The 20161-nt window shown below is 42.0% G+C and overlaps 1 protein-coding gene and 1 long non-coding RNA gene across 6 annotated transcripts in view; one reads left to right on the top strand and one right to left on the bottom strand.

Moving 5' to 3' along the window:
* Ago3 (argonaute RISC catalytic component 3) overlaps positions 1-19155 on the top strand; it is a 112197-nt gene extending 93042 nt beyond the window's left edge. For 3 of the 4 annotated variants that reach the window (XM_048434409.3, XM_048434412.3, XM_048434411.3), the window contains 2 exons: positions 4192-4391; positions 5249-19155. In XM_048434409.3, coding sequence (XP_048290366.1) covers positions 4192-4391; positions 5249-5357 — 309 coding nt within the window. In that variant the 3' untranslated portion in view covers positions 5358-19155. Of the gene's footprint in view, positions 1-1463; positions 1883-4191; positions 4392-5248 lie in introns of those variants that run through there. The other variant, XM_048434410.3, reaches the window with a different exon arrangement.
* Positions 4898-12292, bottom strand: LOC148122681 (uncharacterized). 2 transcript variants are annotated; one of them, XR_015737493.1, is made up of 3 exons: positions 12192-12292; positions 6809-6978; positions 4898-5388 (listed from the first exon to the last, which is right to left on the bottom strand). It is a non-coding gene; the product is annotated as an uncharacterized LOC148122681 (long non-coding RNA). The 2 variants fall into 2 exon arrangements; XR_015737491.1 differs by having other exon boundaries at positions 4898-5578.
* Positions 19156-20161: the final 1006 nt, after the last annotated feature.

Below are 20161 nucleotides of genomic sequence, written 5' to 3' on the forward strand. Positions count from 1 at the left end.
ATGTGTGCAGGTGGAGATCAGAGACAGCTGTGAAAGTCCATTCTCTCCTACTGTGTTAGTCTTGAAAAGTTTTTGTGGCTGATAAACCTCTCTGCCAATGCAATGATCCAAATCAGACCAAATCAAATCAAATTAGGAAAAATCCATATTTAATGGATACCAATGCTCTCCCAGGTGGACTTCCAGTCCCCAGAGAGGAAATGGGGAAGGAGAACCAGAAAACCAGGAAAATCACGTGTTTGTTCTCTGGGTTGCTGTTTAAATACCCTGTGGGAGTGGTCCCTCCCTCCTCTCTGGGGAGGGTTCACTGTTTGGCAGGCTTTCTGGGGATGGAGTGTGGACTGAGGCAACTCCCAGGGGAGGGGGCTTGGGATGGAACTTCAACCCAAACATTACAGACTCTTTGGATATATAGATTCCAGGGGCTAGGGTGATGCTTGAACCCAAACAGGTCCCACCAATCAAACTCAGGCAGTCAAGCTTGGTGACAAGCACCTTTACCCACTGAGCAATCTTGTCAGCCCCTTATTTTGTTTTTAAGAAATTCATGACTCAAAATAATAATACAATAAAAAAAATTAAGCTGGGCAAGGTGATATATGCCTGTTAATAACAGTATCTTCTAGGAATTAAACTAGTTTCAGTGGGTTGTGCATTTTAACCAAGTATACATTTTAACCTGTATTATTACCTACCATGGTAGCTTTACAAAAACAACTTTAAGGGCTGGAGAGATGGCTCAGCATTTAAGAGCACTGGCTATTCTTCCAGAGGACCCAGGTTCAATTTCCAGCACCCACATAGCAGTTCATTACTGCATGTAACTCCAACTCCAGGGTATCCAACACCCTCACACAGACATTTATGCAGGAAAAACACCAATGCACATAAAAATAAAAATAAATAGTATACAAAAACAACTTTAAAATGTATTTACTCTGTGTGTGTGTGTGTGTGTGTGTGTGTAAACAGAGGGGCACAACTTCTGGAAGTTGGGTCTCGCCTACTTCACTCGTGGTCCAAAGGTTGAGCTCAGATCACCAGACTTTCCCAAAAGAACCTTTACCCGCTGAGCCATCTGCAGATCCCCATTGTAGCTTTTTAGTAAGTATCACAGAGGGAAACAGAGATTCTCTGTTGATAAGTTGTAGAAATACTGGTTTAACAGGTTTTTTATTTTACAACTTTGGGAGGCCATTGTTATGCAATTAGTCACTATGAGTCTTCAACCCAGAAGTACTTTTTTATCTGGAAACCTTTAGGACATCCGTCCACTTGAAACTTCTGTTGTAGTTCACACTGACTAAACATCGTTGTGGGTCTTTCCACATCTTCCCAGTTTTATCAGGGTTTTGTTGTGTTTTGTTGATACTAGGGATTGCACAGAGGGTCTTCCACATGTTACATAAGTGCTCTACCAGCACTATTTTTACTTTTGTTTTTGTTTTGTGTTTTCAATACAGGCTTTCTCTGTGTAACAGCCCTGGCCATCCTGGAACTCACTTTGTAGAGCAGACTGGCCTTGAAATCAGAGAGATCAACCAGCCTCTGCCTCCCAAGTGCTGGGATTAAAGTCATGCACCACCATCGTCTGGCTTTACTTTTTGATTTGCAGACAAAATCTCAGTAATTTGTCCAGGTTGGCCTTGAATTTGTTCTATCATCCATTTAGGCCTGCACCAGCAAACCCAACTCAAGAATTTTCTAATTAATCTGAAATTAAAAAAAAAAAAAAGTCTGCAAGATGCTTTGGCAGGTAAAGGTCCTTGCCAATAAACCGAGTTTCATCCCTGACACCTATGGGGTGGAAGGAGAAAGCTGACTCTCAGGAGTTGTCCTCTGATTCAACATGCACTCACACTAATAAATGTAATTTAAATTGCTGTTGTTGTTGTTGTGTTGTGTTGTTTTTCAAGACAAGGTTTCTCTATGTAGCCCTGACTGTCCTGGAACTCACTCTGTAGACCAGACTGGCCTCGAACTCACAGAGATCTGCCTACCTCTGCCTCCCGAGTGCTGGGATTAAAGGCTTGCACCACCATGCCTGGCTAGAGAGGTGGCTTGATGGTTAAGAGCACTGATTGCTCTTCAGTAAGACCATGGTTCAATTCCCAGCATGAAAGCTTACAACTAACTGTGTGGTGCACAGACATACATGCAAGCAAAACACTTACACATAAAATAAAAAATAAATCTAAAGAAAATGTTTAATAAACCTGAGTCTCAGTTCTTACTAGTTAAAACTGAAAACCTAATGGCAAATCAATCCCACACCAATTATGTTTTAGGGGGGTATTTATTTTGGGGGGCAAAACTTACATACATCATAAACCGTCAGGAAAGGAGCCTAGTCGCTGGAGCAGGAGCCAGAACCAAGAGGTCCGAGGAGACCTGCCCTGCGGCTCTTTTTAAAAGAGAAATATACCACGCCCCAGTGGGCTGGTATTTCAGCAGCTATTACAGAGCGAAAGGCGCTCCCGCAGCACTGTGGGCTCGTGCTTCAGCGACTATTGGCTGAAGCAACGGAAGATTCTCCCGCAGCAAAAACCCAACAGTTTCTAACTCTGTGACGTAAGCATTATAAAAGCTAAAAGCCAGGCATGATAGTGCACACTCACACGCCTACTACACAAAAGCTGATGCAAGGAGGATCATATCAATAAAATAGAGGCAAGGATGTAGCTTAGTTCTGTGCTGACACATTCAAGACTTGGGTTTAATCCTTGTGAAAAGAAAGGAAAGGGACAAATGACAAAACTTCCAAAAGATGAACTACAAATGCCCAGTAATCATGACAAGAGTTTAATCTCACTGGCCACCAGAAAAGTGCAAACTAAGCCTATGCTGAGATTCCATCTCACCCCAGTCAGAATGGCTGTCATTAAGAAAATAATATACGGGCTGGAGATACTGTTCAGATGATAGACTATTTGCCTGGCATGTAGGAAGCACTAGGTTTAATCCCCAGCACCCCATAAGCCATGAGCCTGTGCATGTCTGTAACACCAGCACTCTGGAAGTGGAGGCAGAAGGACAAGAAGTTCAGGGTCACCCTTGGCTACCTCAGGAGATCAAAGACAAGTTAGGGTGCTCAGACCTCCTGTGGGGCAGGAAGTGGGGAAGGAGAGAGCACAGCAGCAGGTACCAGGGACGAGAGACACAAAGGAGAGAGACACTGCTGCTCATGGAAGTCAGTGTATGGAGGAGCCTCAAAAGCAGTAAAAATAGGACTACCACCCAGCTCTACCACTCCTGGGTATTTATCCACAGGACTCCAAATCAGTGTACCAGAGACACTTAGACGCCAGTGTTTATTGCAGCTCTATTTACAATAGCTAGTTATGGACCTAACCTAGGTGTCCATCAACCACGGAATGGAAAGAAAATCTGGAGTATATATTCACAATGGAAAATTCCTCAACCGTAAAGAAGAGGTTATATTATTTACATGAAAATAGATGCAATTAAGTTTCAGAGAGAACACTATTATATTTCTTTTTTCATCTTCAGGTCCTAGATTTTATAGGGAAGGGCTGGAGAGATGGCTCATAGGTTATGAGTACTGGCTGCTCTTCCAGACGACCTGGGTTCAGTTCCCAGCACCCAACTGTAACTCCAGTGGATCCAGTGCTTTCTTCAGCCCTCCACAATCACCCACCATGCATGTGGTGCACAGGCACACGAACAGGCAAAACACCCATACACATAAAATCAATTAATAATAATAAATAAAAAACATTTAAGTTTTATATAGCTGTGTAAAATCATGAATGTATATATGATATGAAAGTAGATGTGAAACTGTTTAGGGGAGCAGTGGAGAGAAGAGTGGGGGACAGGTAAAGCAGAGAAAGGGAAGGGGTACAAAGGTAGCATGTTCAAAGTTATATACTTGTCTGACAATGTTCTTAATGAAACTAAGTACATAGACAACAAAAAAATACACCAATGAAAAATGTGTGTTATTATGTATGTGTGTGAGTGTTAATATGGTGGCAGGGTGTGCCTGCCATTGCACAGATGTGTTCTGTTCTCTCCATCCACCTTCATGTGGGATCTAAGACTCTAACCCAGGTCACCAGGCAGTGCAGCAAACCCTTAGCCAGCGAGTGATCTTGCCAGCCCACCAACGAAAAATTGCTACAAGGAAGAAGTTTATCAATCCCAGAATGTACCCTTTCTTCTCCACAGGGAACCAGCCGCCCCTCACACTATCACGTCTTGTGGGATGACAATTGCTTCACCGCAGATGAGCTCCAGCTGCTGACGTACCAGCTCTGTCACACCTACGTGCGCTGCACACGATCCGTTTCTATCCCTGCACCAGCGTACTATGCTCACCTGGTGGCATTCAGAGCCAGATACCATCTTGTGGACAAGGAGCATGACAGGTAACGAAAGGCATAAAGATTCTCGAAGCAAATCAGATAGAGTCTGATTTCCGTAGGCCATTTCTATATGCACTTCCGTGTATGTCTCTGTCTGTCTATCTAAAGTCTTACTGTTCAGAACTCAGGTTCTACAGACTGCCAGACAGCTAGTGCACTGTGTGAAGGGTGATGACAGCTGATGGCCCCAAATAAGGTTTTCTACTAAAAATACTGTGTGGACTTTATTCTTAATAATAGAATGATCTGGGGCCAGAGAAATGAATGGCTCAGCAGCTGGGAGCACTTACTGCTCCCCTAGACCCTGGACCCGGGTTCAATTCCCAGCACCCACATGGTGGCTTACAACTGACTGTTAGTCCATGGCACCAGGTGTGTGTGTGTGTGTATGTGTGTGTGTGTGTGTGTGTATGTGTGCGTGTGTGCGCACACACACTCAAGCAAAATACCCATTCATACTAAAATTTAAATAAATCTTTAAAAAAACATACAATGATCTAGTAACTTAGTTGCTTCCCAAATTACCCAAAGAAGATATTATTTGTAATATACATATGAGTGTACATATAATATAATATAATATAATATAATATAATATAATATAATATAATATAATATAATATATATTAGACAAAAATGATGTGATATCTGGGAATTGTTTCTAATTAATCCTGAAAAAAATGAAAGAGCCAAAGTACAATTTTCCACACTGAAGATGTCTAAATGATAGGCACAAAGTTCGTTATATCAGTTTCTCTTTTCAACTATTTTTGGAATTTTCTCCAACATGTAACATTCTTCAGAATTATTACATTAGGACAGAAAGTTTATGCTTGTGTTCATTAACCCTTCTCTTCCAGTGCTGAAGGAAGCCACGTTTCAGGACAGAGCAATGGGCGAGATCCACAGGCTCTTGCCAAGGCTGTGCAGATTCACCAGGATACCTTACGCACAATGTACTTCGCTTAACAAGTCCGAGTGTATTCTCTGAGAGGAAGAGCTGAAAGACGAGTCAACATACAATGTATGTTTCAGTGGAGTCAGTTCACTGGGGATGCTCCAGCCATACAGAGGCCAACACTATATAGGGGTCTGGTCCTTTTGCTGATCCAAGGAAAATTGTTTACTTTGTCAAGGAACACAGCACCATTATGCACTAGGAAACCAGCCAGCTGCTTTTCGGCAGTCTCCTGTAGGAAGCATCGCGGTTGTTTATTTCCACTTCTTACGGTCTAACCCTTTTAATGCCTTTACCTCAAGTTGCTTGGCAGCACAACTATCTTTGCAAAAAGTAAAGAAAAAGTGAATGATGGTTTAAGAACACACACCTACACAAACGATGATTGCTCAGTTACATGTGCAGAAAAAGTAATGTGCATTTATCTATTCTTGTAAAGGAGTCTGTATTTTAAATACACATATGTGTATTTCATGTGCATATATATCTAGATCTAGACAATGATATATATGTATCTGTGTCTCTATTTTATAGTTCATTCCACTGGGGAGCTTTCTTTTCCTCGTATCCCTCCGTAAGCCACTGTCATTTCTCTCACTACCCACTTGCCTTCGGCATCTACACTTTTGTCCCTACCGCTACAAATGACACTCATGTTCATATTTATGATCCATTTGAAGTAAAGCATGGCAAACTAGATTTCTGTTTTCATTTTACGTACCCTACTCCTAACTCCTATCTCTTACATGACTCTGAATCCTCGTCTCCTGAGGCCATATTTGCCAGTGTCTGCTTCTTCTTGCCCTGGACTTAACCTTTGCCATGTGTGCACTGTGTCTAGAAATGGGGCCACCCAAGTATTCCTTTCTGCGTGAGTGTGTTAAAGCTGCTATAAAGACGAACCCTTGTCAGAAGTCTTTCTGATCAGTGACAAATGTTCTAAAGCCTCTGTCTATGTTATACCTGGAAATCCCTTAAAGCTTTTATAAAGGGGAACTATTTTAAAAATCTGAAACTCTATTGGACGGAAAGAGAAAAGGAATTAGAGTTTTTGTTTTATGCTAGTTTACTCACTACCCTTATACCTTAATGTGATTTTCATATATACATTTTATATATGTGTGTATGTGTATAGATAAACATACATGTATGTTGAAGTCCAGCTCCTTTTGCTTTTATACTCATTAGAATAGTGCTTTAATAATTATAAGCTGCATTGGCTACACCTCTTATAGAAATGTAACCGTGTTTAATAATAGACTAGTGTCTGCTCTCTTTTAGCGCAATAAGCAGTTTTAAAGGAAAGTTGTGTCTGTCGTCTTCACCACGGACAACAGGAAGAACAGGCACCTCTGTCATTTAAAAGGGGGCAAAGTAATACAGCCTTAATTTCAGAAGGAGAGCTTCATAATTTTCAGTTTTAAAGCACGTCCAGGAAGTAAAACGACTAAATGAGGCCCACCTTAGAGACGGGAAACACAGCTGCACTTCAGCTTTGAAGACTGGCAGTAATGGCGGGGCGGTGGTGGCCCACGCCTTGAACTCCAGCACTCAGGAGGCGGGTCTCTGAGTTCGAGGCCGGACTGGTCTCCAGAGCAAATTCCAAGACGGCCAAGACTACACAGAGAAACCCTGTCCCCAAAAACAAACAAAAAAGACAGTGAACACCTTAAGATTTAAAGATTTTTTAATTATTTAAAATAGATCTTGATTGTTCAAGAACTGTGCTTCTTTTACCAAAAGAAATCAAGAAAATACTGGGTGGGGTTTTTTCCTATCTTTTCACCAGTGTAACTTTCTCTTTCAAACTAAGATGACAATGACAAAGGAATTTAGGACTTTGATCATTTAAAGTTAGTTAAGTTTCTGAACATGGGGGGAAAATCTTTAAAAGCTTCTTTTTCTCCACTTCTTAGTCAATAACTTTTGTTGATAACTTTTAGGCTGCCAACGCTGAGTTTCTTAGTAATGTAGGGTTCAAGGAACTTTGTACTCTGTAATTCATGAAAATTGCATTTGAATTTTCTCTGTTCTTATTAACACACTGGTTCCGGGACAGATGGGCACTGTCAGCCTTTTGGGAACTCCATCTGTGTGTGAAAAGTGATGGACTAGGTCTTCACTTGCTCGCTGCCTTCTGACCTGCTGCTAGTGCCCATTTACCGCATGTCCTCCCACAGGTATGAAGTCTTTTCTCCCTCTGACAGAAAACTAAGAAAGTACTGTATTTTTCCTTTTATTGCTTTGAAGGATCTAAGCTACAATTCTCAATATCATTTCAAAGCACTTTACAAAGGATATTTGTGTAGTTTGTAAACTTTTTTCCCTTCCAAAACTTTCCCATCTCCTCCCTGGCAAAAGGAAAATTCCTTGAAACATGTTTGGGGTTGGTTTGTTGGCTTGCTTGTTTTGGAGACAAAGTCTCCCTATGTTGCCATGCTGGCCTCCAGCACCTGGGCTCCAGCAGTCTCCTGGCCTCAGCCTCCCTGGTAGCTGGACCATAGGGTTCCTACCACCGTGTCTGGCTGTTTGGGAAAATGGGCAAGAGAAGAGACTAGTACAGCCTCTGTCTGTGCAATATAAGTAAAACATCTTCCTCTGTCTGTGACTCCTGCACATATTCATGTGAGGAACTCTAGGGAGCAACATGGACACCCTGTCTTTTTCCTTACCTTTGATCTCACATGTGCCAGAGTGAAGTCCTTACTTTAACTCTTATTTGGAAGGATTTTTTTTTTAAGGGAAAGGATTTTTTTTCTAAAATACAAGGTTTTATCTTTTGAATGGTTTCTTTTTTAGAATGCTCTTACATCATTCAGTCTTGCTAGTTTAAGATAATTAACTTAGAAGAATATGTATAGTATATTTCTATTTTCCATCGACTAAGAAATTGATACCAAACTTAATGCCAACAAACTTTGTGTTTAGAGTTTTAAGGTAAAAGGCTTATGGAAAATACTTCTTAAAATTTATAGTAATTATTTTTGCACTTCTGGATAGAATTTTTAATCGTTTTCTCAAGTCCCTTTTTTAGTTTAAACATCATGAAACCATAGTAACTTTTCATTTCTGTCCCTCCTCTTGCTCACTAGCTCGTGAATGCTGGCCTGCGGGTTTTTATGGCATAGCTCATAAGGTCGACCAAAACAAACGTCAGTCTAACAGCCGAACAATTGGTTTCCATGTGAGGAAGAGTTGGGAGCTTAAAGTATGTTCTGGATGGCAAATGTGTCTCTGGAGTGTGCATGTTACATGATTCTTTATTGTAATATCTAAGTACTGGTATTGAGACCGTGTGTTAATGATTCTGTAGCTGCTATATTTACTTAGGGAGAGGCGACATTGCTGCACTAACCAATAAGATGTGCCAGATGCCAGGCTAGCGTCTGACCCTTTGGATTTGTTAGGTAAGTTTAGGGACGTAAGTTATGAAGGTGACAGCAGACACTTGAGACAGCTCTAGCTCCAGTCTAGTAACAGAAACCTTTGCTTTAGAAATGTAGGTTTGGGGTTTTGATTTTTTGGTTTGTTTTTTTACATTGACAGTTCATGGCTGGTACTTGAGTCTTCTCAGTCCTGAACTTTGGCACGTTTTCACAGAAATGTGGATACCTGTCATTTTATTAACAGTTATCTTTTGACAAGTTTTTCAGAAAAAAATATGATCTGGAAATATCCCTTCTCTACACATGAATTATTAATTTACTTTTCTTCCTGGAGAGAATCTAGAAGGGATTCCAGTAGGAGTGTGCCGTGTGTTTGGGACAGCTCCTGATAAAGATTTGTCCCTACCTTCTGACCTAGAGACTCCTCCCCTCCTTTGAGCCATTCTCGCTTTCCAAGCCGGGCTCTCTGTGGTCCCCACAGCCTAATATTGGCATGCGTGTTGCCCTGTGGATCTTAGGATGGCAGACTTGAAGTGTGTCTTGGGAAATAAGAAAGCAACTGCTGCTGAGTAGAAATGGCTCCACACTCTCAGTCAGGGCGGTGTAAGCACTTGGAGGCCAGCAATAGGTGTGAACCCCAGAGAGGCGTCTGCCTGAAGCACGTGGTAGGGCTTTTCATGTGCTTAATTTTTATGACATCCAAGGAGCCACTTGGACACTAGTAGAGTCTTTGTTCTCTTTCTGTTTCAAACTTTGACAGTAATGTTTTGCCAAGAAGTTTAACCGATATCTCTGTATAATTTCCACTGGGTGTCATTAAACTGAGTTATATATTCAGCTGAGCCAGGTGTAAGGTACTCATACAATTCCAGCCTTCAGGAGAATCAGGAGTCCAAGGCCAACCTCAGCTACACGAGACCATGTTGCAGAACTAGAGCAAAAAGCTCATTTATGTTATCCCTGTAGGCATTCTCCTATTGCAGAGAAAGGCTCTCTTAATAGTTCCGTCTAGTTTATTTACCTCTTATGAAATCAGTGAGTTTGTCAAAGACAGACAGTTCACTTGCCCAGTGTTCCTGACTCAGCTGCTTTATTCATGTGAGGGTTAGGCCTTTCCATCCTTCTGGGGAATTTGTAGATATTTTTGAGGCTTTAATACAAATAGTCAAAGAGCTTTACATCACATGAGGTCGTCCTGAGTGATGCTGTGCCCTGACTTAGAGGGGCTTTGTATTCCTACTTCCTTTCCACCTAACACATAAGCATTTCTGTGGGGGACCGGAGAGATGGCTCAGCGATTAAGAACACTGACTGCTTCAATTCCCAGCACCCACATGGCAGCTCACACCTGTCTGTGAGTCCAGTTCCAGGAGATCCAACACCCTCACACATTCATTCATGCAGGAAAAACACCAATGCACATGAAATAAAAATAAATTATTTTTTAAAAAGAGTTGGAAATTAAGCCATGAATAAGTTTGTAAAAGTCGGTACAGAGTGCAGGAGATGGCACAGCAGGGAAAGACACTTACCACCAAGTCCGAAAACCTGAGTTCAATCCTTGGGACCCAAACAGTGGAACGAGAATCAACTCCCCAACTCCTATAAATTGTCCTCTGACCTCCATACACACGCCATGGCACCATTCATGTGGGCTCAACTACGTGCACGTGTGTGCACACACGCATATTCACACATAAATGTAATTTTTTGTTTGTTTGTTTTTGAAACAGGATTTCTCTGTGAAACAGCCCTGACTGTCCTGTTACGTGCTCTGTAGACCAGGCTGGCCTCAAACTCACAGAGCTCTGCCTGCCTCTGCCTCCCGTGTGATGTGGGGTGTCCTTCTGTGTATGTGTCGCTTTTATTGGTTGATGAATAAAGCTAGTGGTAGAATAAAAGGGTAGATTACGGAATCTGCTGCTAAACTAATAAAAGCAGCACACACAGAGAAGGGCATCCCACGCCACCCGAGTGCCGGGACTAAAGGCATGCACCACCACAGCCCGGTAACACACACACAGAAGGACATCCCATGCCACCCGAGTGCACCACCATTGTCCGGCAAATATTTTCATTTTAAAATCAGTGTAGAAATCAGGAAGACAGCTGAGCTTAGCCCATGCCTGTGACCCTCACACCCAGAGGCTGAGGCCAGAGGGTCTTGAGTTCAAGACCAACACGGGCTACATACAACTTGAGACCAGCCTAGGTTACATAGCAATACTCTGTCCTCAAATTTTTGGTTTGGGCAAACCCAAAAGAAAAGAACAAGACAAAAGAAATCAGAGGGGCTGGAGGGATGGTTCAGTGATTAAGAGCACTGACTGCTCTTCCAGAGGACCCAGAGTTTAATTCCCAGCACCCATGTGGCAGCTCACAACTGTCTGTAACTCCAGGATCCACCACCGGCACACAGACATATATATATAGGCAAAACCATCAGTAAAATTAAAAAAGAAATCAAAAAGAGAATTGTTTCTTAAAAAAAAAAATCTATGATGATAGATATGATGCTGTGATTAATTAAACCCAAACTGAGTTCCAGGGGGAAGAAGGTGATCTATATACAAGCAAGATAGATTCACGAAAGGAAAAAATACTTTAACTTTTTTCATAGTTCTAAAAATGTTACATTTAAGTTTATAATTTTCCCTGTAAGTCAGCAGTTTTTGAATAGACAAGGCTTCTGTTGATTATCTATGGCCAGTTGAAATTTACCTCACCCATCAAAAGGAGTGCCCTAGAGTTTTACATTATTAAATCTTAAGAGTCTTTGTTTTTAAAACATTAACTTGAGTAAAAGGATGATAACTTCAGTATGGAGGTTGGGTTACCAGTAGAAGACCCTGTGGAAGTTACAGGTAACAAGCAGTGTGACAAAACCAGGACCTTCTCAGACCAGCCAGCCAGCCAGTAAGCTCCCTCTCTTTTTGAAATCAATGTCTAAGGTCACCAAAATCTCTTACTATTCTATATTAGGGTCTCAATAAAGAGATTTTTCAGGGCAGACACTAAATGGTTTGTAAATCATTTTTTAAATCAAGGCAGATCTGAGAAAGTGCCTTTTCTGAAGATGGTGCTGTAGATTTTTATTTTTTAAGTAGCATAAAGCAAAAAATTTTTAAGATAATTTAGAATACCACGAGTATGACAGTTTCATATAAATAATGTTATTTGTTGTCCTGAATTTGGTCTAGAGAACTAAGGGGCTTTTATGTAATAATATGTCTAAGTTAATGCTCACCAAATTGATTTTGTAAATTTGAAAATATAATTTTTAATTCTCAGCTATGTTTGAAGTAATCACAATGTTTATGAGATAACAGGTACGGTAATAAGTGCCCCAAGGCAAAGGGACGGTTCCAGGAACTGTGTATTCTGAGCTACTTTTCCTTTCTCAGTACAGTTACCCCTGACCCGACCTTTTCTATGTAAGAGAGAAAGCAAAATAATTACCGCTCAGTCTTTAGGGAAATTCTGGTTTTGGACAGCAGTGACGGTTTTAGATGACTCCTGTCTTTCCAGGGTGGGAGGACTGGAAGAGAGCGAGGTCAGAGTCTGAGGGTTTGTAAGTGTAGAGCACATGCTTCATTAGCATATGCAAAGCCCTGACTTCGACCCTAGCACTGAGGAAGAGGACAAAATGCCCGTTTGGACTGTGGTGGGGAATAAGCAGAGTGAGACCCATTTCTGTTAGAAAGCAGCTTGTCCTGATACCATGACTCAATAAACAACATAATGGTCAGTTTAACCAGTTCCTGCATGTGAATCTAGTGAGCGTCCCTGCAGACAATCCCTAGGCTGAAGCAGAAACACCCACCCCTCAGCGACCTTGTGTTGCTGCATCACGTAATGATGGCAGTAAAATTACACTGATCGTCTGCTGTGTACTTTGTCTCTGTGCACATTGGACGTTCTCATTTTTCTAATGTCTTAATAGCAGTTATTAGCTTATTTTTAAGGTTAATTTTTCTATTGTGATGTTCTTATTTATTGGCAATCTGTGTGAAACTTTTGTATTTTGCCCTAGATGTTGGACTTAAGGATTTTATTTTTATAGATATTTCTAGCTTTTCTCTTTCTTTGTAAAATTAGCAGAAATTAAGATAGTGTGTTAATATATAAACCAAACTACTAATTCTATGGAGTTTGAATTTTTACCAATAAACCATTAATGCTATTTTCTAATTTAGAATATTTAATATTTTATATACTGGGCATTCAAGACAGTTTTTAGGTGGCTTTCTGCATGCAGATAGGAGGGCCTTCTCTGCAGGGTAGGTTTGTTTTTCTCCTTCACTTGAAGCAGACTAACCCTAACAAACTGGACCCATCTCACCTGATTGCAGTTTGGGGGAAGTTGTCAAATAAAGATTGTTTGAGTTCCTTCTTTTTAGCTTGAGGCTCATTGCTCGAGACTGTGATTCCATTTAATAGTCAGGAAGACAAATAGAAAAAGATAGACAAGTCATTGATAATTGTCTTTGAAATGAGATTTTCCTTCCTGCAATTATTTGCAAGATTTGGAAGATTTGCTACCCTGAACTTTCCTAGAATAGTTTAAAGTTAATTCGACCCTGAGTATCAGTGAAGAAAAAGAGTGTAGGTATCTGCAAAGGGCGGGGATTGGATAGTAGAGTGTGTCAGCTAACTGCAGTTTTCCTAAGTAAGCCAGGAGTGGTGGTGCACGGCTTTAATTGCAGTACCTGAGAGGCAGAGACAGGCGATCTCTGTAAATTCCAGGTCAACCTGAGCTACACAGTGGGACCTTGTTTCCAAAAACAAAAATCTCAACAATGGAATCTTAACTGAGCAGTAACATGAACTAACTGGAAAGCAATGAAAAGTATGATTATAGAATATTAATTTCAAGTGTGTGTGTGTGTATAAAATCACTACAGTATTTTTGTTCTTTGGTTTTTGGAGACAGGGTTTCTCTGTAGCTTTGGAACCTGTCCTGGAACTAGCTCTTGTAGACCAGGCTGGCCTCGAACTCACAGAGATCCCCCTGCCTCTGGCTCCCGAGTGCTGGGATTAAAGGCATGTGCCACCACCGCCCGGCTTCACTGCAGTTTTTAGTGGATCAATATAATATTGACATATAATTCCTTTAAATATAAGTATGTGAGAAAAATGTATTCCCTCAAGAAAGTAAAATATTTCCATTTTATTTTTACACTCTGAATTTGCTTGGTAAGGGATTTCTCTCCTGGGAGAAATGGAAAGGCAGCTCCATCCCTTCTTGAGTTCTTCAGTGTCACACTGTCGAGGCTGAATGCATTTTGCTTCCCTCACTATATCCTGCTCTTTCAGGGAGAGGGAGGAAAATGGGAAAGGTTTAAGTACTTGGAAATAGGAAAATATTTTTATGACATGTAAAAACTTACACTGTAAACTGAGTCGGCATGTGATTCCATGTGGACATTAGCTAAATCATCTCTCTACATTTTTCTGTTACATACTTTGCTTTATAACGTAGCTTCTGGATGCCTCCCTTCACCCCCAGATTAAGTGCCCTGATCGTTGGGGCGTGTTAGCTATGAGTAGACTGTTTCAAGTGGGTTAGTTTGGTTTGGTTTGGTTTGGTTTTATTTTGTCTCTGCAAGGATAGATAGGTCCCCAGTTAAGGATGTGCACTGTGTGTGACTTCAGTTTTATTGTATGTCAGCGTTCTGCCCGTTAGATGGGCATATAATTCTTTTACACTAATGTTTTTAAGGCTATCTGTAATCCAGTTTTCTTTTTTCCTCCAGAAAGCTTTTGGGTACCTGAGCTTCTGTGGTAGTCTCCACATACCCAGATACCTGGCATCAGGGCTACATTAACAGTGAAATGCTGGACGGCTTGCTTTTTATAGGCCACCTCTTCAGAGCCAAGTATCTGTGCAGTGAGGCATAGGAACTGTCCTGTGTAGAAGATGGTCGCGTTGGTCAGTAGCCATCTCTGTGTTTACTTTTCCCAGTCCCAGACTGTGTGCAAGTCTGTAATTTTGTTTACAGTTTACATCAGTGTCTGAGGATATAGCTCATGCAGAAGCGTGCTTGGCTAGGACAAGCAGGGAGTGGAAGCAGGGATCCTAGAACCTGTGTAGTTCGTATTTTCCAAGTAAACCACAGATAATAGAGTCGTTGTTGCTGTTTGATACAGATGTCAGGAAAGGGCTCATAATGGAGACTTGTATTAGCTGCTTGTCCCAAACCCAGAGACATTCTGCTTCTTGCCAAGTTTGTCTTAGAAGTCATCTCTGCATTACAGTGAGGGATCACGTGAGGGGTTTATCCTTAAATAGAAGCCTGGCGTTGCCGTAGCTTTGGTGGCTCTCTCTTTAGAAAACACCAAGCTGGGCCTTGCCAGACTTTTCTGTAAGGATTTGGGGAAACACTGGTGGGTCAGAATGAAGGCAGGATCTTGATATAAATGGTTCCACCTGGTTAATGCATCCAGTTTGGTCCCAAGAAGTAATAGGAGCTTTGTTTTTTTGTAGCAATAGATTTGATCTCTGACAGTGACTAATCTTGGGTACCTCCCTTTCCAGTCAGGGAACGATCTCACTGTTGATGAGCCCTTGCAAACCTATACGCGTCCTTTTCCCATTCAGGAGGGCGCACAGAGGACTAGCAGTACCCTCAGTGGTGAAGCACATGCCTCCAAGCACAGACCTGCCCCTGCCTTGTCCCCTCCTAAACCACCACCAAGAACAGCAAGCTTGAACTGGTGGAACCCTCTAGAATAGAGATGGAAAGTTTTCCGGGTGCCTTCTTAGCCTGGGGCACAACTTTTTCTCTTCTTTAAACAGAAAACAAAAAAGTTCACAGGCGGTTTACATAGAACTCTACCGTGAGTAGATAATAGTCTTCAGAGTGCCTGGGAAGCAGGACCATTTGCCAGAAGTTCCTGCATGATCAAAAGACTCTTTGAGCCGGGCGGGCGTGGTGGCACACACCTTTAACCCCTGCACCCCGGGAGGCAGGGTGATCTCTGAGTTTGAGATCAGCCTGGTCTATATCTTAAGCTTCAGACCAAGAAAAAAAGTTCTGACTTATTTTGATACATGGCTTCTTAAATATATTTTCAATAGGTTGAATGAATTAATACTTTGACAACTCACTCAACTTACATATTTATTTATTTGACTAAAGTTATTATATTGATATATTTATCACACTTGACCTCTTGGTATGTAAAAAATTCTATACAAAAAAAATAATATTTTAGAGACTAGAGAGAGATGCTTAGCTGTTAAGAACGCTTACTGTTCTTGTCAGAGAACCAGAGATCGGTTGCCCAGAACCTACATTGACAGCTCACCAATGCCTGAAATTCCAGCTCCAAGGGATCTGACGTCCCCTCCTGGCCTTAGTGAGCACATACACACATGAATAAAATTATAATTACATATATATGTATATAGATACACATCCATACATGCCAGGCATGGGTCATACATTTGAGTTTCTGGTCAGCCTGGGTAGTATAAGACCCTTTCTCTAAAAAAGAAAGAAAAAGAATTCAGCTCATCTCTGGTCAGGCCTAGGTTTTAAGGGAGACATATGGTGTTTTCAGATGTGACTTTGGAAAGGTCTCAGCTAGAAGAGGACTGGTGGGACATTGTATGTGCCTTTGAGAGTGGAGAGCCCTGGGCGTCGTCACCCCAGCTCCACTGGCTCCCCGTCGTGATGGTCCCAGCCCTCAGCTACCTCGCCAAGTCTTGAGAATCAGTCTGTTGGGATCCTTGACTTGCACAAAGGAAGAGCTGTTCAGCTGTTCAGAAGCTCAAGTGTAGGGAAGGTCTGAACGCCTCTTCCGCAGCCGGCCTCTGTGAAAGTGTCTTCATTCCGGCAGATCGCTTTATGAATCAAATATGAGAAGCTTGACGGCATCGCAGTGCGGTGCTCCAGGTGTCCTGCTTCTTCCCTGCCAGATGTCCAGCGCCTGGGCATGGTTTTTTTTCCCCCTTGTAATAACCCCTAGCAAAAACGTGAGTTTTCAAAAACCGAATTCCTCTCGGTGGTGCTAAACTGGTTGCAGCTGCATTTTGAGTTAATGATGAAGCCACTGGGCACTCGGATTTTAACTTGACCTGTGTCCAGGTGCCTCTGCTTCGCATCCGCCCCAGCTGCTGTGCCGCGAGGCCCACCCTGCCTTTCTTGGCAGATGTTGGGTACCCTTGGAGAAGTGGATAGACTCTAAGAGGAAAGTGTGCCGACTTCACTTGTCACTTTACAGAACTGAGCTTTGCTTTTACGTTCAAAATTCCAACTGTCACTTATCTATAAAAGCTGGAACATAAGCCAGACATGGTGGGGCACCCGTAGTCCCAGCATGCAGGAGGTGCCCCAGGCAGGTCACAAGTCTGAAGTAAGTCATGGTTATTTAGCGAGACCCTTTCCCACAAGCCAGAGAAAGATGGGCTGCAGTGATATTGTATGCACGACCCGGATACCTGTGAAATGCCAGCAGGGCCTTACGCTTCAATGGATTTCAACAGGAAGCCCATTTCCTTGTAAGAAGGGGCTCCAGTTTCTAAGAAATTACAAAGGGCATAGCGCCACAGGTATAAACAATTCCTTTGCAACAAACAAGTTTATTGCTTTTGTTTTTATTTGTAAAGAAAAATAGATGTGTGTTAAATATACAGGGTATGGATGAATTCAGTGTTTAGTCTTAATCTCTCCTGTTTCTGACCTCCCATTCTTGCAAGTATTTGGGCCTTTCCAACAAAGCTGGTATCTGTGGTTAGTTTAATAGGACAATTAGATTACAAGGTGAGACACTGGGGAGCTTTATACTTAAAGATAAAAAGCTGGATGTGGTGACTCACATCTGTAATCCCAGCACTTGGAAGGCAGAGGAGGAGGATCATCCAAATTCCAGGCCAGCCATGGCTGTGTAGCAAAACCTTGTCTCAGAAAGAAAGGGGGGGGGGAGAAAGAGAGAGAAGCCTCCAGTGTGCCGTGTGATCGCTAACACTGATACATCAGAACACTGTTAAACGGGGCTTCCTGTCTTGTGTCACTTTAATTCCTGTCTCAGTTATGGACCCATAAAAGTATTACTGTATCTTGTAAGTAAATATCATTTGTGTGAACAAATATGTCGATGCATCTGTAGCTGTGGAAAGCAGCGGTGTGTGTACGCGTGTGTCTATAAATACTTGATAATATATGTGAGTTGAGTTAAGTAGACAAAATAGTGTGTTGTTTCTTTCGTGTCGGGAAGACTGAAATGGCAACCCCACCCCTCTCTCATTCCCTCAATACAAAGCGTTACTAACTGCTGCTGCTTCACACACTGCTGCTGCTTTGGACCAAGCAATGGATGAAGAACTAACATTCTTCTTACAGGGACCTTTCTGAGGAGTGAAATGGGAATTGTCAGACATGTGGGGAGGTGGAGCCACCTGCGAAACGTCCTCTGTGTGGATAGCCTTTTAAATCTTACCTTTTAATCTCCTAGACCATGTGTGCCTATTTGTTCTGCAGATGTGAATTTCTGTTCTGGGGTAAATAACAGAACATTTTGAAACTAAGATGTTACATAAATTCAGAGTAATCTTCTCCACCTTCTGCTCCTGCTCCCTGCTCTTGCCAAATATTTCCGCTGACCCCAGGGCACAACCACGGATGGGGCTCCGACTTCCTTCCTCATCATCCTGTCCCAAAGTAGCTCGTATGCCTGAGCTCACCTCATAGTCTCTGCCGGCTTTTCAGAAGAACAGTTTACTGCTGTGTTTCAGCACAGCCTTTCACGATGCTTGTCTAGCTGCTGCCTTTTTACAAACTTGGCTACACGCTGACACCAGTTAAGACGGTTCAGTGGGTCTGAAACCACTGTGTAAGTTACTGTGGAACCAGAAAAGATACAAAATGCTGACCTTGGCTGCCATGTTTATGAGGAGGAACTGGAATTGTGTTAGGAGTGATGCATCATTAGATTCATGCAATGCTGGATTCTGCCACTGTGTACTGGGGCCAGGCTCTGGTTTGTCATGGTAACTCCTTAAAGACGATGCGTGATTATGACAAGCAGAAAGCAAATAAAGTTTTAACCAGAAGTGCTTGTCTTTGCTATTTCTAACTTGGTATTAAATTTTCTACTTTGAACCAAACCATCTTACCCTAAAAAAAACGATTTCCCAAAATGACTTCCCCTTCTGTGTGAAGCTGAGCTTGAAGAAGCTAGTTTCAGACAGTTTGGTCGTCTGTGACACCACGTTAAAGAAGTACTCATGACTCTTTCTGAGCCAAATGTCACCAAAATGTCCTGGGACCAAGTCGTTCCACAAACAAGAAGGGTTCTATGTTGTGTTTGTTTTTACTCTTTGATTTAAAAAATTAATGGTTTTATTGTTGCTTATCTTGTTTAAAGTGTAACTTCCACTGATACCTGCAATAAAAAAAAAAATAACTTTAAAAACCTGTTCCAGCCTGCTGTTGTGTCCTTATTGTTATGACGCTTCAGATTAGGTGAGGGAGCCATCTGCTGCAGTAGGAGGGTCAGGGTTTAGAGTCCTGGAGTCCTGGTGTCAGATTAGGTGAGGGAGCCATCTGCTGCAGTAGGAGGGGTCAGGGTTCACAGTCCTGGAGTCCTGGCATCAGACATTCACCCTGAGCAGGGTCCCTTGTGCTTCAAAACCTTTTAATTAAAAAAAATTAAGGACAGGGCTAGAAACATGGCTCAGTGGTTAAGAGCACTGGCTGCTGCTCATCCGGAGGACCCAGGTTCAATTCCCAAAACCCACGTGGCAGCTGACAATCGTCTGTAATGAGATCTGGTGCTCTCAAGCTCACATGCAGGCAGAATCCTGTATACATAATACATTTTTATTTATTTATACAGACTCCTAAAGTTGTTGTTGATCTCATAAGCCCACCATGATGTGTGTGCGTGCACACACTACTAAACCAACATTGTTTTAAAAGTCTATTTAATTCAGCCTGTCTTTGAATTGCATGCCTGTAATCCCAGCACTTGGAAGGCAAGATGATCACCCCAAGTTCAAAACCTAGACTACATAGGTAAGAACTTGTCTATAAACAAAATAAGCAAATAAATCATTTACTCCAATATGAAAGAATGTGATCAAGTGCTTGGACCATTATGTGAGTTCGTATCTGAGAAGTATTTCAAAATGCTGGGCATGTGGACAGAGCTTGAGGGTGATGTGGGAGAATTGTCTGTATTCTGTCAATCATATTTTAATAAAACGCTGATTGGCCAGGCAGGCAGTATAGGTGGGAAAACCAGACAGGAAGTAGAGGTGATGCAATGAGAACAGGAGAATTCTGGGAAGCAGAGAGGTTCCTCCGCCACTCCTGTGCAGACCACCGAAGAGGCAACATGTAAACTGACAGCTGAAAAAGGTACTGAGCCCGTGTGGCTAACATAGATCAGAATAATGGGTTAAGATAAGTCATAAGAGTTAA

Source organism: Myodes glareolus, chromosome 3, assembly GCF_982192425.1.
Source record: "Myodes glareolus chromosome 3, mMyoGla1.1, whole genome shotgun sequence".
NCBI lineage: Eukaryota > Metazoa > Chordata > Mammalia > Rodentia > Cricetidae > Myodes > Myodes glareolus.